This window comes from Eretmochelys imbricata, chromosome 1 (assembly GCF_965152235.1).
Source record: "Eretmochelys imbricata isolate rEreImb1 chromosome 1, rEreImb1.hap1, whole genome shotgun sequence".
Taxonomy (NCBI): domain Eukaryota; kingdom Metazoa; phylum Chordata; order Testudines; family Cheloniidae; genus Eretmochelys; species Eretmochelys imbricata.
In genome coordinates, this window is record NC_135572.1 from 289726610 (window position 1) to 289741240 (window position 14631).

At 37.7% G+C, this 14631-nt stretch overlaps 1 protein-coding gene across 3 annotated transcripts in view; it reads right to left on the bottom strand.

Moving 5' to 3' along the window:
* ZDHHC17 (zDHHC palmitoyltransferase 17) overlaps positions 1 to 14631 on the bottom strand; it is a 128925-nt gene that overhangs the window by 73988 nt on the left and 40306 nt on the right. For all 3 annotated transcript variants that reach the window (XR_013347832.1, XM_077832699.1, XM_077832706.1), the window contains 3 exons: positions 11753 to 11875; positions 8084 to 8161; positions 6514 to 6658 (listed from right to left, as the gene is read on the bottom strand). Coding sequence is in view for 2 of the 3 variants with exons in the window: in XM_077832699.1 (XP_077688825.1) it covers positions 6514 to 6658; positions 8084 to 8161; positions 11753 to 11875 (346 nt within the window). In the remaining variant the exon portion in view is untranslated. The remainder of the gene's footprint in view (positions 1 to 6513; positions 6659 to 8083; positions 8162 to 11752; positions 11876 to 14631) is intronic.

Below are 14631 nucleotides of genomic sequence, written 5' to 3' on the forward strand. Positions count from 1 at the left end.
GTCTACCCGGATCCAATGAGGCTTGCATCTTTCCAAGAAGAGTTTCAGCTTTGCCTCTGTCGTCTGAGTCCTCTTGAAGTATGACATGCAGATCTCGAGAGCACAGCCCTCTTCAAAGGACAGCAGACACAAGGAGCGTCTGTTGTTCATGGGCATAGCAATGTCACAGGAGTAGATCTTTAACGCCGGTGACTTAGGGTTAACCACTGTACAAGGGGGCTCTGCACAAAGGAGAGATCTCTTGTATGGAATGGAAGTGGGAACTATCATTACTGTATCTAAAATTAAGTACTTCAAAGCAATGGGCAAAGAAAATTTATCAACAAGAACTAATGCTAACAAACTTTTCCTTGTGAGAGAAAGAATTGTGCTAGCTACTTGCTAAGATCAAAGAATGTGGATATTACAAGGTCTAACAGTCACAAGCAGTAAAAAGGAACTAAGTGCAGGTTGCGGCTGGCCCACACTTTATCATTTCAGATTCAGGGAGCGAAAGTGCACTCAGGGCACAAGCGTGGACACTGCTATTCAAAGGAATCCAACCTCACACGCCTGAGTTACATGTGCACCCAGAGTGGAATCTGTGTGGATAAATCGCTCAAAGAAAAAATTCCAGTTTCCACACATCTTTACTCCTAATGGTGCAGTGGGAACTGCCCAGGGGAAAAGGGACGAGGGTTGGGGCATGCTTATATCCCATTGATCCATGGCTGCCAGAATGGTCCTTGGAGCCAGGGACATCCAGTAACGCTTAGAGCAGCCTCATAGCTACTTTAGTTGTGCAAGAGGGCCAAGCCCAGAAACATAGGGCCCAAGCTTCATGAGTGCAAAGGTTACATACACACACACTCCACCCACCAAGTAGTCCTTGGCACTGCTCAGAATCAGAGTTTCTGAGCAGTACTGCAGCTATGAGTGTTAAAAAAATGAATTAGTGCTTGGCAACGTCTTCATGATTTTTCAACAATTTACGTAAGCAACCTTTGAAATTGGTTTGTACCACTTTATGTAGTGACAAGATAAACAAGTACAGTGGTTTTATTTTAAAACCACCTTGCTTCAAGTTTTTCCTCTCTATTTCATTGATCTGTAGAAAGAATCTGTTTTTATCTATGACAACCTAAACTGGGTTGTAGATTCTGATACTTGTGGACAGCTAGTGACAGGAGTCTTGGAGAGACACTGAGCACTTGGTAGAGGAAGGTCAAAATTCACAAGTAACAGGATAAGGATCCTATCTGGGCAACAGTAATTGCAATTTCCATTCCCAGACAGTGCCATAAAGAAGCAGGTGGGAACCAGAGTGAACACAGGGAGAGCTGAGTGACTGCAGGGCATCAATTCTGCAAATGAGTAATTAACTTCCTGGATCTGAGTATTCCTACTGAACTCACTCAATGGAGCTAGTCGTATGCGCAGTTACTTGCATCCATTTACAGGATGGGAGTTTACAAGTGCAATGGCAGAATAGTTTCATAAAAGGTTGTATAAAATTTTTGCTTTTAAAATACACATAGAAGTGTGGTTTTGTAAATTTTCCATTATCTTTCTCTATTACAAAACATGAAATAATATTTTAACTTCAATAACTATAAATATGTAAAAACATACCTAAATACATAACACCACAATGTTTATTGATTAAATTACTATGGATTTTGATAACATATGCAGGCACAATGCATAATTTTTCAACTTCATTTTCTGAGCTGTTTTCCAAAATAGCCAGAGTAATTAATACAGATTACAGATTCATCATGTAATATTAAACAGACATTGTAAAGGCAAAACGGGCACAATTTTTAGGTTTAGTAGTAATAATCTTTTACAAAACTCATGACCAGGAGAAATGTTTCCATGAGGATATTTTTAATTCCAAAAGAAACAAAATACAGCTACACATCCATACACTCACACCTCCCTATACACACAGTTTCTTTTGAAATAAAATTATATATTTATACATATATTACATATGTAATAAAAGTTTATTATTTATATAGTGTGTAACAATTATAAAGAAACATTTCTTTGGTGTTTTTGCAACTAATATACAAGTTTTTATTTATTTATTTATAAATTTGTAGTTTGATTGCAATAAATATATATTTTAAACCCAACAGTGCTGCTTTAACCAATGACTTTTGAAAGAAAAAACACTGTGTATATATTACACATACATAAAAAGCATTACCAAAAGTCACTGTTTTACACACACACATAAAAATTCATTAACAAAATGCATGATTATGGAATTTTCTGATGCAGGGCGAGATCCTTAATAAAAATTCTATTGATTTCTATCTACACCATTTATGCTTTTCAAACACACATTTATCTACTATGTTTGGTCAACATCTTCATGTGTACCTTACTGCATAATGATTAGTATAACAAACTTTATCTGTTTAACTACACAAACAGTTTAATAAAAATTGTACGGCTGTCAATTAACCGCAGTTAACTCACACGATTAACTAAAAATTAATTGTGATTAATCACACTTATAACAATAGAATATCAATTGAAATTTATTAAATATTTTTGGATGTTTTTCTACATTTTCAATATTGATTTCAATTACAACACAGAATACAAAGTGCCCAGTGCTCACTTTGTATTATTATTTTTGATCACAAATATATACACTGTAAAAATGATAAACAAAAGAAATAGTATTTTTCAATTCACCTCATACAAGTATTGAAGTGCAATCTCTTTATCGTGAAAGTGTAACTTATAAATTCAGATTTTTTGGGGGGGTTTACATAACTGCACTCAAAAACAAAACAATGTAAAACTTTAGAGCCTTCAAGTTCACCCGGTCCTACTACTTCTTCTGCCAATCGCTAAGACAAACAAGATTGTTTACATTGACATGAGATACTGCTGCCTGCTTCTTATTTACAATGTCACCTGAAAGTGAGAACAAGCATTTGCATGGTACATTTGTAGCCAGCATTGCAAGGTATTTACATGCCAGATATGCTAAACATTTGTGTGCCCCTTTATGCTTCAGCCACCATTCCAGAGGACATGCTTGCATGCTGATGATGCTCGTTAAAAAAAAATGTGTCAATTAAATTTGTGACTGTATCCTTGGGGGGAGAATTGTATGTCTCCTGCTCTGTTTTACCCACATTCTGCCATGTATTTCTTGTTATAGCAGTCTCGGATGATGACCCAGCACATGTTCGTTTTAAGAACACTTTCAGAGCAGATTGACAAAACACAAAGAAGGTACTGATGTGAGATTTCTAAAAATAGCTACAGCACTCGACCCAAGGTTTAAGAATCTGAAGTGCCGTCCAAAATCTGAGGGGGACGAGGTGTGGAGCATGCTTTAAGAAGTCTTAAAAAGCAACACTCTGATACGAAAACTACAGAACCTGAACAACCAAAAAAGAAAATCAACCTTCTGCTGGTGGCATCTGACTCAGATGATGAAAATGAACGTCTCAGTTTGCACTGCTTTGGATCATTATCGAGCAGAACCCATCATCAGCATGGAAGCATGTCCTCTGGAATGGCGGCTGAAGCATGAAGAGACACATGAATCTTTAGCACATCTGCCATATAAATATCTTCCAACGCCAGCTACAACGGTGCCATGCAAATGCCTGTTCTCTCTTTCAGGTGACATTGTAAACAAGAAGCAGGCAGCATTATCTCCTGCAAATTGTAACCAACCTTGTTTGTCTGAGTGATTGGCTGACCAAGATGTAGGACTGAGTGGACTTGTAGGCTCTAAGGTTTTACATTGTTTTGTTTTTGAATGCAGGTTCTTTTGTACATAATTCTACATCTGTAAATTCAACTTTCATAATAAAGAGATTGCACTACAGTACTTGTACGAGGTGAACTAAAAAATACTTTTTTTTTTTTTTTACAGTAAAAATACCTAATCAAAAATAAATATAGGTGAGCACTGTACACTTTGTATTCTGTGTTGTAATTGAAATTAATATATTTGAAAATGTAGTAAACATTCAAAAATATTTAAAATAAATGGTATTCTATTGTTGTTTAATGGCATGATTAATTGCACGAATAATCACAATTATTTTTTTTAATCACTTGACAGCCCTAAAAAATTGATTACTAAAAGCAACAGCTTTGAAAAAGTATTTTAAAAGTTAGAAAGAATATACCAAGACTATTTTCTGCTACTGTTGTCACTATACAGCAGAATCTAAGCAGAAAGTAAATATGAGGCAAGGATTGATATACAGCAATATGAGATTGAAGATAGTTATCTGTGCTACAGCACCATCTGCTGTTCCATCTCAGCTACTTTATAAAGGAACTAAATATAATACAATATACTCCCAATTATCCAAATAGCATGGGGGACACGGGTTTTATCTGGATAAACTAGAGTGTGAATAATCAAGAGGGTAGAAGCCATTCAGTAGTGGGATAGCCTCCCCAGCAGCTGGAGTCTCGTCGTCGTCCTCCTCCTCCTTGCAGTCCTGGCCAGGGGTCTCTACTCTGCCCTGCTCCACTCACTCACTCCTCTGACAACAGGGCTGCAGAAGGCTCCCTGAATTATTGAAGGGCTGGTGACACTCAGTCTCTGCAGGGGCAAAGTATGGGGCAGAGCACAGACTCTGGGACTGGGACTCTGCTCTGCCCTGCCAGGACTTCAGTCTTCCCTCTATCTTGTGCCTTTAGGGATTGGGTGTCACTGGCCCTGCAGCAGGGCAGGGAGCCCTCTACAGCTCTGACGTCATGGTCCTACTCATTCACTCCCATGATAGCAGGATGCAGAGGGTTCCCTGGTCCGCTGCAAGAGCCGTTTAGCAGCAGGTGACCTCCTTCATGGCCGGGAGCTCCGCCTCTTCCTCAGAGTCCTGTTCAGGGGGTCTCTGTTCTATTATCCAAACCTTCACATTATCTGAATCCCTTCTTTATGCCCCAGCATGCGATACATGGTGGACAAGAACGGGATTCAGAAAATGCAGAGGTTTGAATAATAGAATTTTGGATAAATGGGAGTATACTGTATATGTTTACAAGGTCAAAGCAGCCAGAAAACAAGAATAAAGTAGAAAACAGCTTGATGGAGCTCAGTTATGCCTGGATAGTCATTGCCTGCTACAGAGCATTTACCTGGAATGTATTGTTTTTAATTACACAATATGCTGATACTTAATAGCTATAGGATTATTTGCACAAAGACACCGATTCTACAGGGATAGAGGTGTTAGATTCACTAGATTTTGTTGTATTGCTTAAAAGATTGTTACTACAAAGAATGGGTTATAGTATGTAATGCTGGGATGTTATTAAAATGATTTCAACTTATATTTTACATAATGCGTAAGTGGTAACAGACTAATTTTTTGTAACTGACTTTTATGGTCATGTTAAATTTCATCAGACTGATTTGAATGAACAGCAGCATAACAAAGATACACAATTGGAAGTACCTAGTAAAAAAATATAAGAGGGGATTTTTTTTTTAAATGAGTTATGGAGACCATACCTGAACTCTCCTCTACCAAGAACAAAACAGTGCTGAGTAATGTGTGCAAGCTAGCCAATAATTACGGCGAAGATATTTTCATGGATATTTTTAGTGAAAGTCATAAACAGGTCATGGGCAATAAAGAAAAATTCACGGAAGCCCGTGACCTGTCTGTGACTTTTACTAAACATATCCCTGACAAAATGGGGAGCCCAGCTGCAGGGTCCCCACACTGCCAGCAGAGGTTTTGGCAGCTGCAGGGACCGCTCTCAGGTCCCCCCGCCACTCCCGGCCGCTAGGGCTGAATTCACAGAGGTTGCTTGAAGTCACCGTGACTTCTGCAACCGTGACAAGATTCCGTGACTTCTGCAACCTCTGTGGAAAAAAAAAAAAAATCTTAGCCTTATCTATAATTTATTTTGAAAATAGTAATGGTGACTTTGGTTTAATGATACCTTTCAGACACACAAAATGAAGAATGGTGGGACATTAGATGAGTTAATCTGAGAAGCAAATTATTTTTTATAGATGTATTGACACATCCCACAGCAAGGATGGGGAGATTGTTCTATTAATTGTTTTGTTGGGTGTATGCACAAAGGTGTACAGGGAGCTAAAACAAAAATGTTCAGTCTCATGATATCATCATGCCTCTTTTGCCTTGTTTGGCTGTTTACGTGAGGTTTCAATGTTTTGGAGATTTGTGGATAAGTGAAATATACTTAATTAAAATGATATTCAATGAAAGTAAGGAAAATAATATATAAATTCACTAGTATTTACACATATTATACTGGCATTAAACACATATGAACAAAAGCTAAAGTGCTCGCACAACTGTTAACAGATGGTATATGCTTCAATTAAAATGCAGTAGTCTAAAACTACAAAAAAGTAATAATACAAAAAGACATTACAGTTTCCAAAACGACAGAACATTACATTACTCAAATTGTAAGCACAGTTTTTAACTATTTTCTTACTACTGAAATATTCTCTTTAGGAGTCTATTTATTAAAATGTGTTATTTTATTTGAATTTACCTGTCCCTTTGCTATCAGGTAAGCAACAATAGATGTATGCCCAAACTGGGCAGCCAAGTGAATACAGCTGCATCCTTCCCCATCAATTAGTGATGGATCTGCACCATACTTCATCAGTTGTACAACCATGGATAAGTGACCCTGTCTAAACATAACAGTGAACACAAACACACCTGGTTAATTATATATATAAAATTTGGTAACATATTTGGATAGGAAAAATGTTAAATTCCAACATTTTTAATTAATTAAACAATTATATCACTATATCACTCTGAATTGAAGATTAAGACAACTTTTCCTTTGAAAACGATGATCACTATGCATCTGATTCTGCAAATATGTGAACAACCAAGTATGAGACTAATTAATTTTAAATTTTGGGTTTTGTTTTTTTTTTTTAAAAAAGTCTATGAACAGATTAGTTGATTTTTTTTATTTCATTTTTGCAGGGAGGAGATGCAACGTATCCTTCTATTACGGGGAAAACGAGTGCTGCTTTGGGACCGACACTTTTCCTGCACTGCAGTAAAAGCATCCACAAAATCTTTTTAGCATAATAGCCATCAGGGTTCTCACCATTTTTGTGATAAGGTGCCAAATATGCACAGTTGTCAGTTAGTGCACAGCTGCGACACCACAAAACAGGCCCTTCCAGTCAATCAGAATATGGCTTTGGTCAATTGGTGTTCAAAGTGACACAAATTTTCTCTGAACCTGATTTAATTTAGAGCAGTAATAATCTGTTTAACAGTTCACCTTATAATACATATATAACCAAATATGATCTTTAACCCAAAAGGAATAAATTAGTTTTAATATTTAAAATTAAGCCGAACACATTAGCTTAATGAGTGGATTTTTCATTGCCAAGTATCAACATAATTTAATATTTTAAATGTTCCAAAGGCCAATATCCCAGGCCTTCTTTTTGCAGTACATAATTATGAATATTAGTACATATACACTTCCTTTCCCATTCATTTCTACTTAACTGTATCTGAAGGAGTAACTATTAGAAGACAGTTGTCTGTCCAGTACTGTACACAGGAGTTCATCCACCCCTTTTATTCTTTGACAGTGTCCTACATAATAATTCTGGTCTCTCCTGGTGTTTAAAATGCACCTTTAATAATCTCCTGAATTTATGAGGCAATGCTCTGGACAGCATCAGACACAAACTGTCTCCTGACTGTCATCCTCCACTTCTGTATTACTAGATACCACCAGATACTCAATAGCAAGATTCTCAAAGCAACAGTGAAGAGCCGCAAAGCGACAACTGACTCAAATTTTTATACAATATATATCCTCTCTTATCATAATGATCAGCCTCTTCTACATCTATAGACCAGTTTGCTAGTTTCAGATGAACTGAATGTCCCGTCCTTAGAGACCAAACATATAAATGTACTCAGTTACTGCCACCAACCCAGTTTCTCAAGTTCACTCGTACATGGAGACACAACTCATACCCATAATAGAAGTATATAATGGAATCTAATTCAAATAACAAACAACAAATTGCTGTCTAAACTGGAAGTACAGAAAATCCAGACTTTTTCCCCACCTCGTTGCCCAGTGAAGTGGGGTGGAATTTAAATCTCCTCCCAGCTGATCAACAATAGCACCCTTTGATATGTAGAATCTAAAAACATAATGAAAAATATACATTTAATCTAAATTGTTTTGATTACAATCATAAACATGAAAGATAAGTGACAAACATATAATTAAAAAGAGACATAAGATGCAGGTTTAAAAAAAATATGCCCAGCCTTCCTATAACAGATCTTCTCCTTGAAATTACCAGTCTTGAATTTTTGATACACACAGCTTTTTGCTGGTCTAGTCTTATTTTAACATTACTTTTATTAACTGCAAGATTGCTAATTTAGTTATCACTATATGTGTTAATGTAAAAAGATTTACATTATTATAAATAGATGGAAGGTTATTTACAATATTTTTTTAAAAAACTAAGTTATAATTTAAGTTCAGTGGAGTAAAAGAGATCTTTGTGTTTGACTATGGAAAACAGACAGGAATACTTGCAGAATTTTAGTGAAGGTAAAACACAGTTTTAGACAATTCAATTTGTAGCACGTATTATCACTGGAATGTCCCTACTGAAATCACTGTTCCAAGAATGAATGTTTCTGTTATGCTTTTAACCAAGTGTAAAGATTTTACACGCTTCTCAATTACAGTTATTAGACAGAGGACAAAAAAAATTAGATACTTTAAAAATGACTGGATAGAAATTAATTTTTCTGAAAAACATTTTTTAGCAGACTAACCACCTGTAGGACAAATTGAATTATCCACATTTAATCTGTAGCAATTCATATTTATAACATATGTGCAGTTTTTGTGAGCTGAGATAATTCTTTTCCCTACTGAAGTATGCTTTCCCTGAGAGATTAAATTGGTAAAATGTGGAAGACAATGTAAGTCATAGCTAACTAACAAAAAAGGCAAACATTTTTTTAAGCACAAGTCTTGTCAGAAATTTTAACAATACAGTTACTTCAGTGCAGGTCAATGGAAACCTCTAACAGTTAAAACTGAATCTTACATGCAAAATTTGGTCTCAGATCCAGATTTCAGGCATCTTAAAATTTGGAGGTGTTCAGCCCAGTATAAAGCAAGAAACCACCTGTAAAATTCTGATCTGGACTCCAAAACAACCCTCCAAGCCATCCCTAACCTGGTGGATGTTCAGATCTGTCATTTTGGTTCATTACCCTCTCAATTTTCAATAAGTTATTTTGCTAGTAAATCATGTATGAAGAAATCATATGATAGGTCTCAAAACACCTAGTTACAAGAAAATCTACAATAGAAGAAACATGGAGAATATTGGGTCTCTTTTTTAAATTCTAAATGCCAACAAAGACAAGTTATATATCACTAACTGTTTGCCTCTTTCACAGTGAGGCAGGCCTGCATGCAGCCAGTTAGGAGTGACATAACTACAGGGTTTACATTTGCTTTTAAATTTAATAAAGAAAGAGGGGAGCAAGTGCATAGTCAGGAGGGAGGTTTTTTATATATAACTTTGCAGGTGAATTTAGTGCTTATGAAAGTGAGTGAATAACTACACTACTCAGAACTAGCCATCAGACAGGCATGGTACTGTGCAGAACTTCCTCATTAACTTCAATTCTCACCTACATCACTTCTATACTTTCAGCAAATCCCTGACAAGGGAATGACCTTGTAGGGGAGAATAGTTCCGTTTTTGGAGGAGAGAATAGCTCTGTTTCAGCGCTCATTCAGCCTTTGGACTCTATTAAGAACAGTGCCAACTGAGAGGGGAGTATTTGTAATATGAGCACATGTCATCCAAGAACTCAACACTGGTCAACCCCTTGGATTTACTGAATGAATAAGAAAATACAAGTAAGATTACTTTTTAACAATGGCTTTCAGATGCTACTGTACCTTTTTTAATAAAGCAATATAGATACCAGACAAAAAAAATACATATATGTTGGTAGTTTAAGTTGTTTAAGACTTCTTTGACATTCCAGCCACTGCAGTTGTCAGACAAGCCAGAAGGAGAAGGAAAATAAGAAGGGGTATAAAAAAGGGAAGAAGAGCAAGAAAAAGACAAAACCCTCTCTCACAAAAGAGCCCTGGTTGTTTAAAGAAATCAGGTGTCTTACATTTTATCAGTTCTGTACATAGACTCTCCCTCAAAATGATAGGGAGAGGTAGAAGACTGCCTGTTTTTTTTATCTAAAAGAAAATGGACATACAATCAGTCTTGTTATTCTTTTACACTTTTCCATGACGGTGTAAAAGGAGATTAGTTGTCTTTGCCATGGGAGCTGCAATAACACTTGTTCTTCTGCCTTTCAAAACCAATGACTAATGTACTTCCATGTCTGTATTTCTCCGTCAGTGGTTCTGCATAATGGAAGGCAAAATGAACTGCAACAGGAAAAAAGTGCCCTTAAAAAGCAAATCATGATGACAACTGTGGCTTCGTGAAGGATCTGGTGGCCAAAGAACCTATAACAACAGATAGGACCTAGAGACTACCTGGAGAATCTCTTTATGCCTCATTTTTGCCTTTTCATATTTGGTTGTGTGTGTGGCTGCACATGCACATTAACACAGTAGAACTATTCTGAAACCTGCCATTGAGTCAGTGAACTTAATGTCAAGTGCTCTTGGCATCCTGCCAACCCCCATGTTATACTGACTACCTATCTAGTGTATACATTTAGCTCATTTTTTTAATTAATGCAAAAGGAATCATATGTACCATTCACACACCTATGACCTTGCAGAGTAACAAACACTAATGATTATTCCTTACTTACTTTAGTCTCTGTTCTAAAAACCTAAAGGATTTTTTCTTTGGTCATCACTTCTTGTATTGTATAAGACAAAAAAAAAACAACTGGCTACTAAACATTTAACAGGTCTTATTCTTGGGTACTACGGCATCACAGAGATTCTGCAAAATATCTAGACTGGGGTTTCTGGCTTTTATTTTTTACTAGGGCTGTCAAGCTATTAAAAAAATTAATCGCGATTAATTGTGCTGTTAAACAATAACAGAATACTATTTATTTAAATATTTTTGGATGTTTTCTACATTTTCAAATATATTGATTTCAGTTACAAGATAAATCTAAAATACATTTTGTATTCTATTTTTTATTACAAATATTTGCACTGTAAAAAAAACACAAAAGAAATAATATTTTTCAATTCCCTCATTACAAGTACTGTAGTGCAATCTCTGTACCATGAAAGTTGAACTTACAGATGTAGAATTATTTACATTGGTACAAAACTGGTGTACATACAGTACTTGTATGAGGTGAATAGAAAAATAATATTTCTTTTGTTTATCATTTTACAGTGCAAATATTTGTAATAAAATTAATATAAAGTGAGTACTGTACACATTGTATTCTGTGTTGTAATTGAAGTCAATATATTTTGAAATGTAGAAAAACAGTCAAAAATATTTAATATATTTCAATTGAGATTCTATTAACAGGGTGATTAATCATGATTAATTTTTTTAATTGCAATTAATTTTTTTTTTTAGTTAATTGCGTGAGTTAACTGCGATTAATCGACAGCCCTATTTTTTACCCTTAAAATTGAGAACGAGTGGGCTTAAAAAGGAACTATGAAATCTATTTAGCATTATAGACAAACACACAAATTACTTAAAGAAGTCATTGATGTTTAGCTATATATTAATACATACTTCACCAGATCTATTCTGTTGTTGATTGCAGCCCAGTGGAGAAGTGTAACGTTTTCTTTGTCTGGCTGCCGTACATCATAACCTGCTTCCACCAACTCTCTACATCGTTCATATATTCCATACCTTGAAGAAGAAAAAAAATTTCAACTTATTATCATAAGCAAAAACCAACACATAGGAAACAATCAGGTATTTAGATACCAGAGAGATGAGCACAGTATAAGAACTTACGCAATTACAAGATTGTTCTCACCTGCTGGAGATAAACAAAAAGTGAGTAAGAAACAGCAAACTTCTTATGCAGAGGGATTACCATGACAAAGTTTTCTTTTTTCCACCTGCTGCTAATAGGAGAAGCATGAAGACAGGAAACTTGTGCACAAATAGGACAAGACAATCAGTCAACTGCATAAGAAGTTCTTGAAAGACTATATTACGTCTGTGAAAGAAACGAAGATTTTGCTCCTCTGCCATAGAATTTCATTTGTGAACTAATTAATCAATCTAGGTCGACCTGAGACTACAGTTTTCCACCAAGAAGTGCTCTCTTCCCACTTCCCTGGGAAAAAAAAACCAGACAATATAATCTCAGTTTATGGAAGAATAAGCAGAGGCAGAAGCACTGAAAGCAGTGACCCCTGTGCAACCACATGCAAAACTTACTGTTCTTCATGGATAGTCAATACTACCTGGGACCAAAGTTGACCAACATCAGCACTTCCTTTCAGGATGAAAGTTTACTAATGTTGAGAAGCATGTAGCTGCTTGGGCAGAATTCAAAAAACTACTACTAGCTACTGATAACCCAGCTAGCTACTACCCTATCTCCATGCTCCTTTTCATGGGCAAAATTACAGGGAAAATTATGACAATACCTGTACTCTATTAATGCCTGAGTCCTAAATGCTCAAGCTCCAGACTTTGATAAGGAATCGTGACAGCTCAGGTTGCACTAGTCTCTCTCAATGTCACAGCTGAAACACAAACATTCTTGCTGATGCACCTATCAGCAGCTCTCAACAAAGTTTATCAAGAAGAACTGCGCTGGAACCACAACTCTGAACTCATTTGGGGCTTTGGGGGGTAATATAAAAAACCATAATGCAGACTGTTGCATTTAACACACAGCCAGCTAAAGGATTATGCCCATGTGTCCCTTCCTCACAGGGGGCAAAGTGACCCATTCTCTCATTCCTTCACCACTCAGAGTTTCAAGAGGAGTTTCTGAGCTGCAAGTATGGATGATGGGGTCGTGGGATCCACATGCACAAAACATCTCAGAGAACACCACTTACTATAAGGTAAGTAACTGTTTCTTTTTCTTCAAGGTCCTCTGCATGTGGCTCCCACTTATGGTGATTAACTAGCAGTTTGGTAAGCTAAGCAGTGAGAGATAGGAGCTCATCTGCACATGGACAGTAGAACTGGTCTTCTAAACTCAGCATACACCCCAGATGCTGATACGAGAGAGTAATGGTTGGTAAACATGCAAACTGAGGACCATGTCACTGCTCTACAAATTTCAATGACTGGAACTCTGCTGAGGTAGCTTGGCTACTGGTAGAATGTGCAGTCACTCAACTTGGTAGCTGTAACTTATGGATGACATATGAAATCTTGATACTGTTCACAATCTATTTGGTTAATATCTGAGATGAGTTTTGTCTACATTTTGATACATTTAAAGCAGTGGTTTCCAAACTGTGGGTCATGACCCAGTACTGGGCTGCAGAATGTAAAGCACTGAGTTGCAGCAGTTCTGGTCAGCACCGCCAACCGGGCCTGTTCCTACACCGCGCTGTGCCCTGGAAGCAGCCAGCAGCAGGTCAGGCTCCTAGGTGAGGGGGCCATTGAGCTACGTGTGTTGCCCCCACCCAGAGCACTGGCCAATGGGAGCTGGGGAGGCGATGCCTGCGGGCAAGAGCTGTGTGGAGCCGTTTGCGCGCCTCCGCCTAGGAGCCAGACCTGCTGCTGGCCGCTTCCGGGGTGCAGTGCAGTCCGCAGTGCTAGAACAGGTGGAAACCCTGCCTCTGCACCACGCCTGCGCCACTTACTGGGAACCGCCAGAGGTAAGCCTGCACCCCAATCCCCTGCCCCAGACCTGATCTCCGCCCCCCCTCAAACCCGTAGCCCCTTCCTGCATCCCAAACCCCTCATTCCCAGCCCCACCCCACAGCCCTGACCCCCTCACTCATCCCAACTCCCCGCCTCAGCCCTGAGCGCCCCCAAACCCAGAGCCCCCTTCTGCACTCCAAACTCCTCATTCCCAGCCCCAGGCTAGAGTCCTGACCCCCTCCCACACCCCAACCCCATTCCCCAGTCCAGAGCCCCCGCCCACACCCTGAACCCCTCATTCCCAGCCCCATGCCGCAGCCCTCACCCCCACACCCCAACCCTCTGCCCCAGCCCTGAGCCCCTCCCACACCCCAAACTCCTCATCCCCAGCTCCACTGGGTCATGGGCATCACAATTTTCTTCAACTGGGTCGCCAGAAAAAAAGTTTGAAAACCACTGCTGTAAAGAGTTTAAGAGATTGTCTGAAAGATCTCATTCTAAGATAGTACAATAGGGCTCTTAAATATTTTGACAGTTGTATAAGAAAACACAAAGAACCTTGAATAAAAGGATGAAAGTCTGAGATTGCAACTTTGATGAAGTTAAGCAAAAGTCCTGACTTTAAGCAACAGAAGATATATCATTAATCCTGGACTAGATACTCAGAGGCGATCAGAATATTTTGACCATATCCTTAGGAAAAAATGTTTTTATTGAGCTATGTATGTTTTCCTAGTCAAAGTTTTTCTAACTTTCCATGAAAATTCTCTTGACTTCATTGGAAAATTCTTTATCCAATCATATTAACTTTACATGTTAACTAT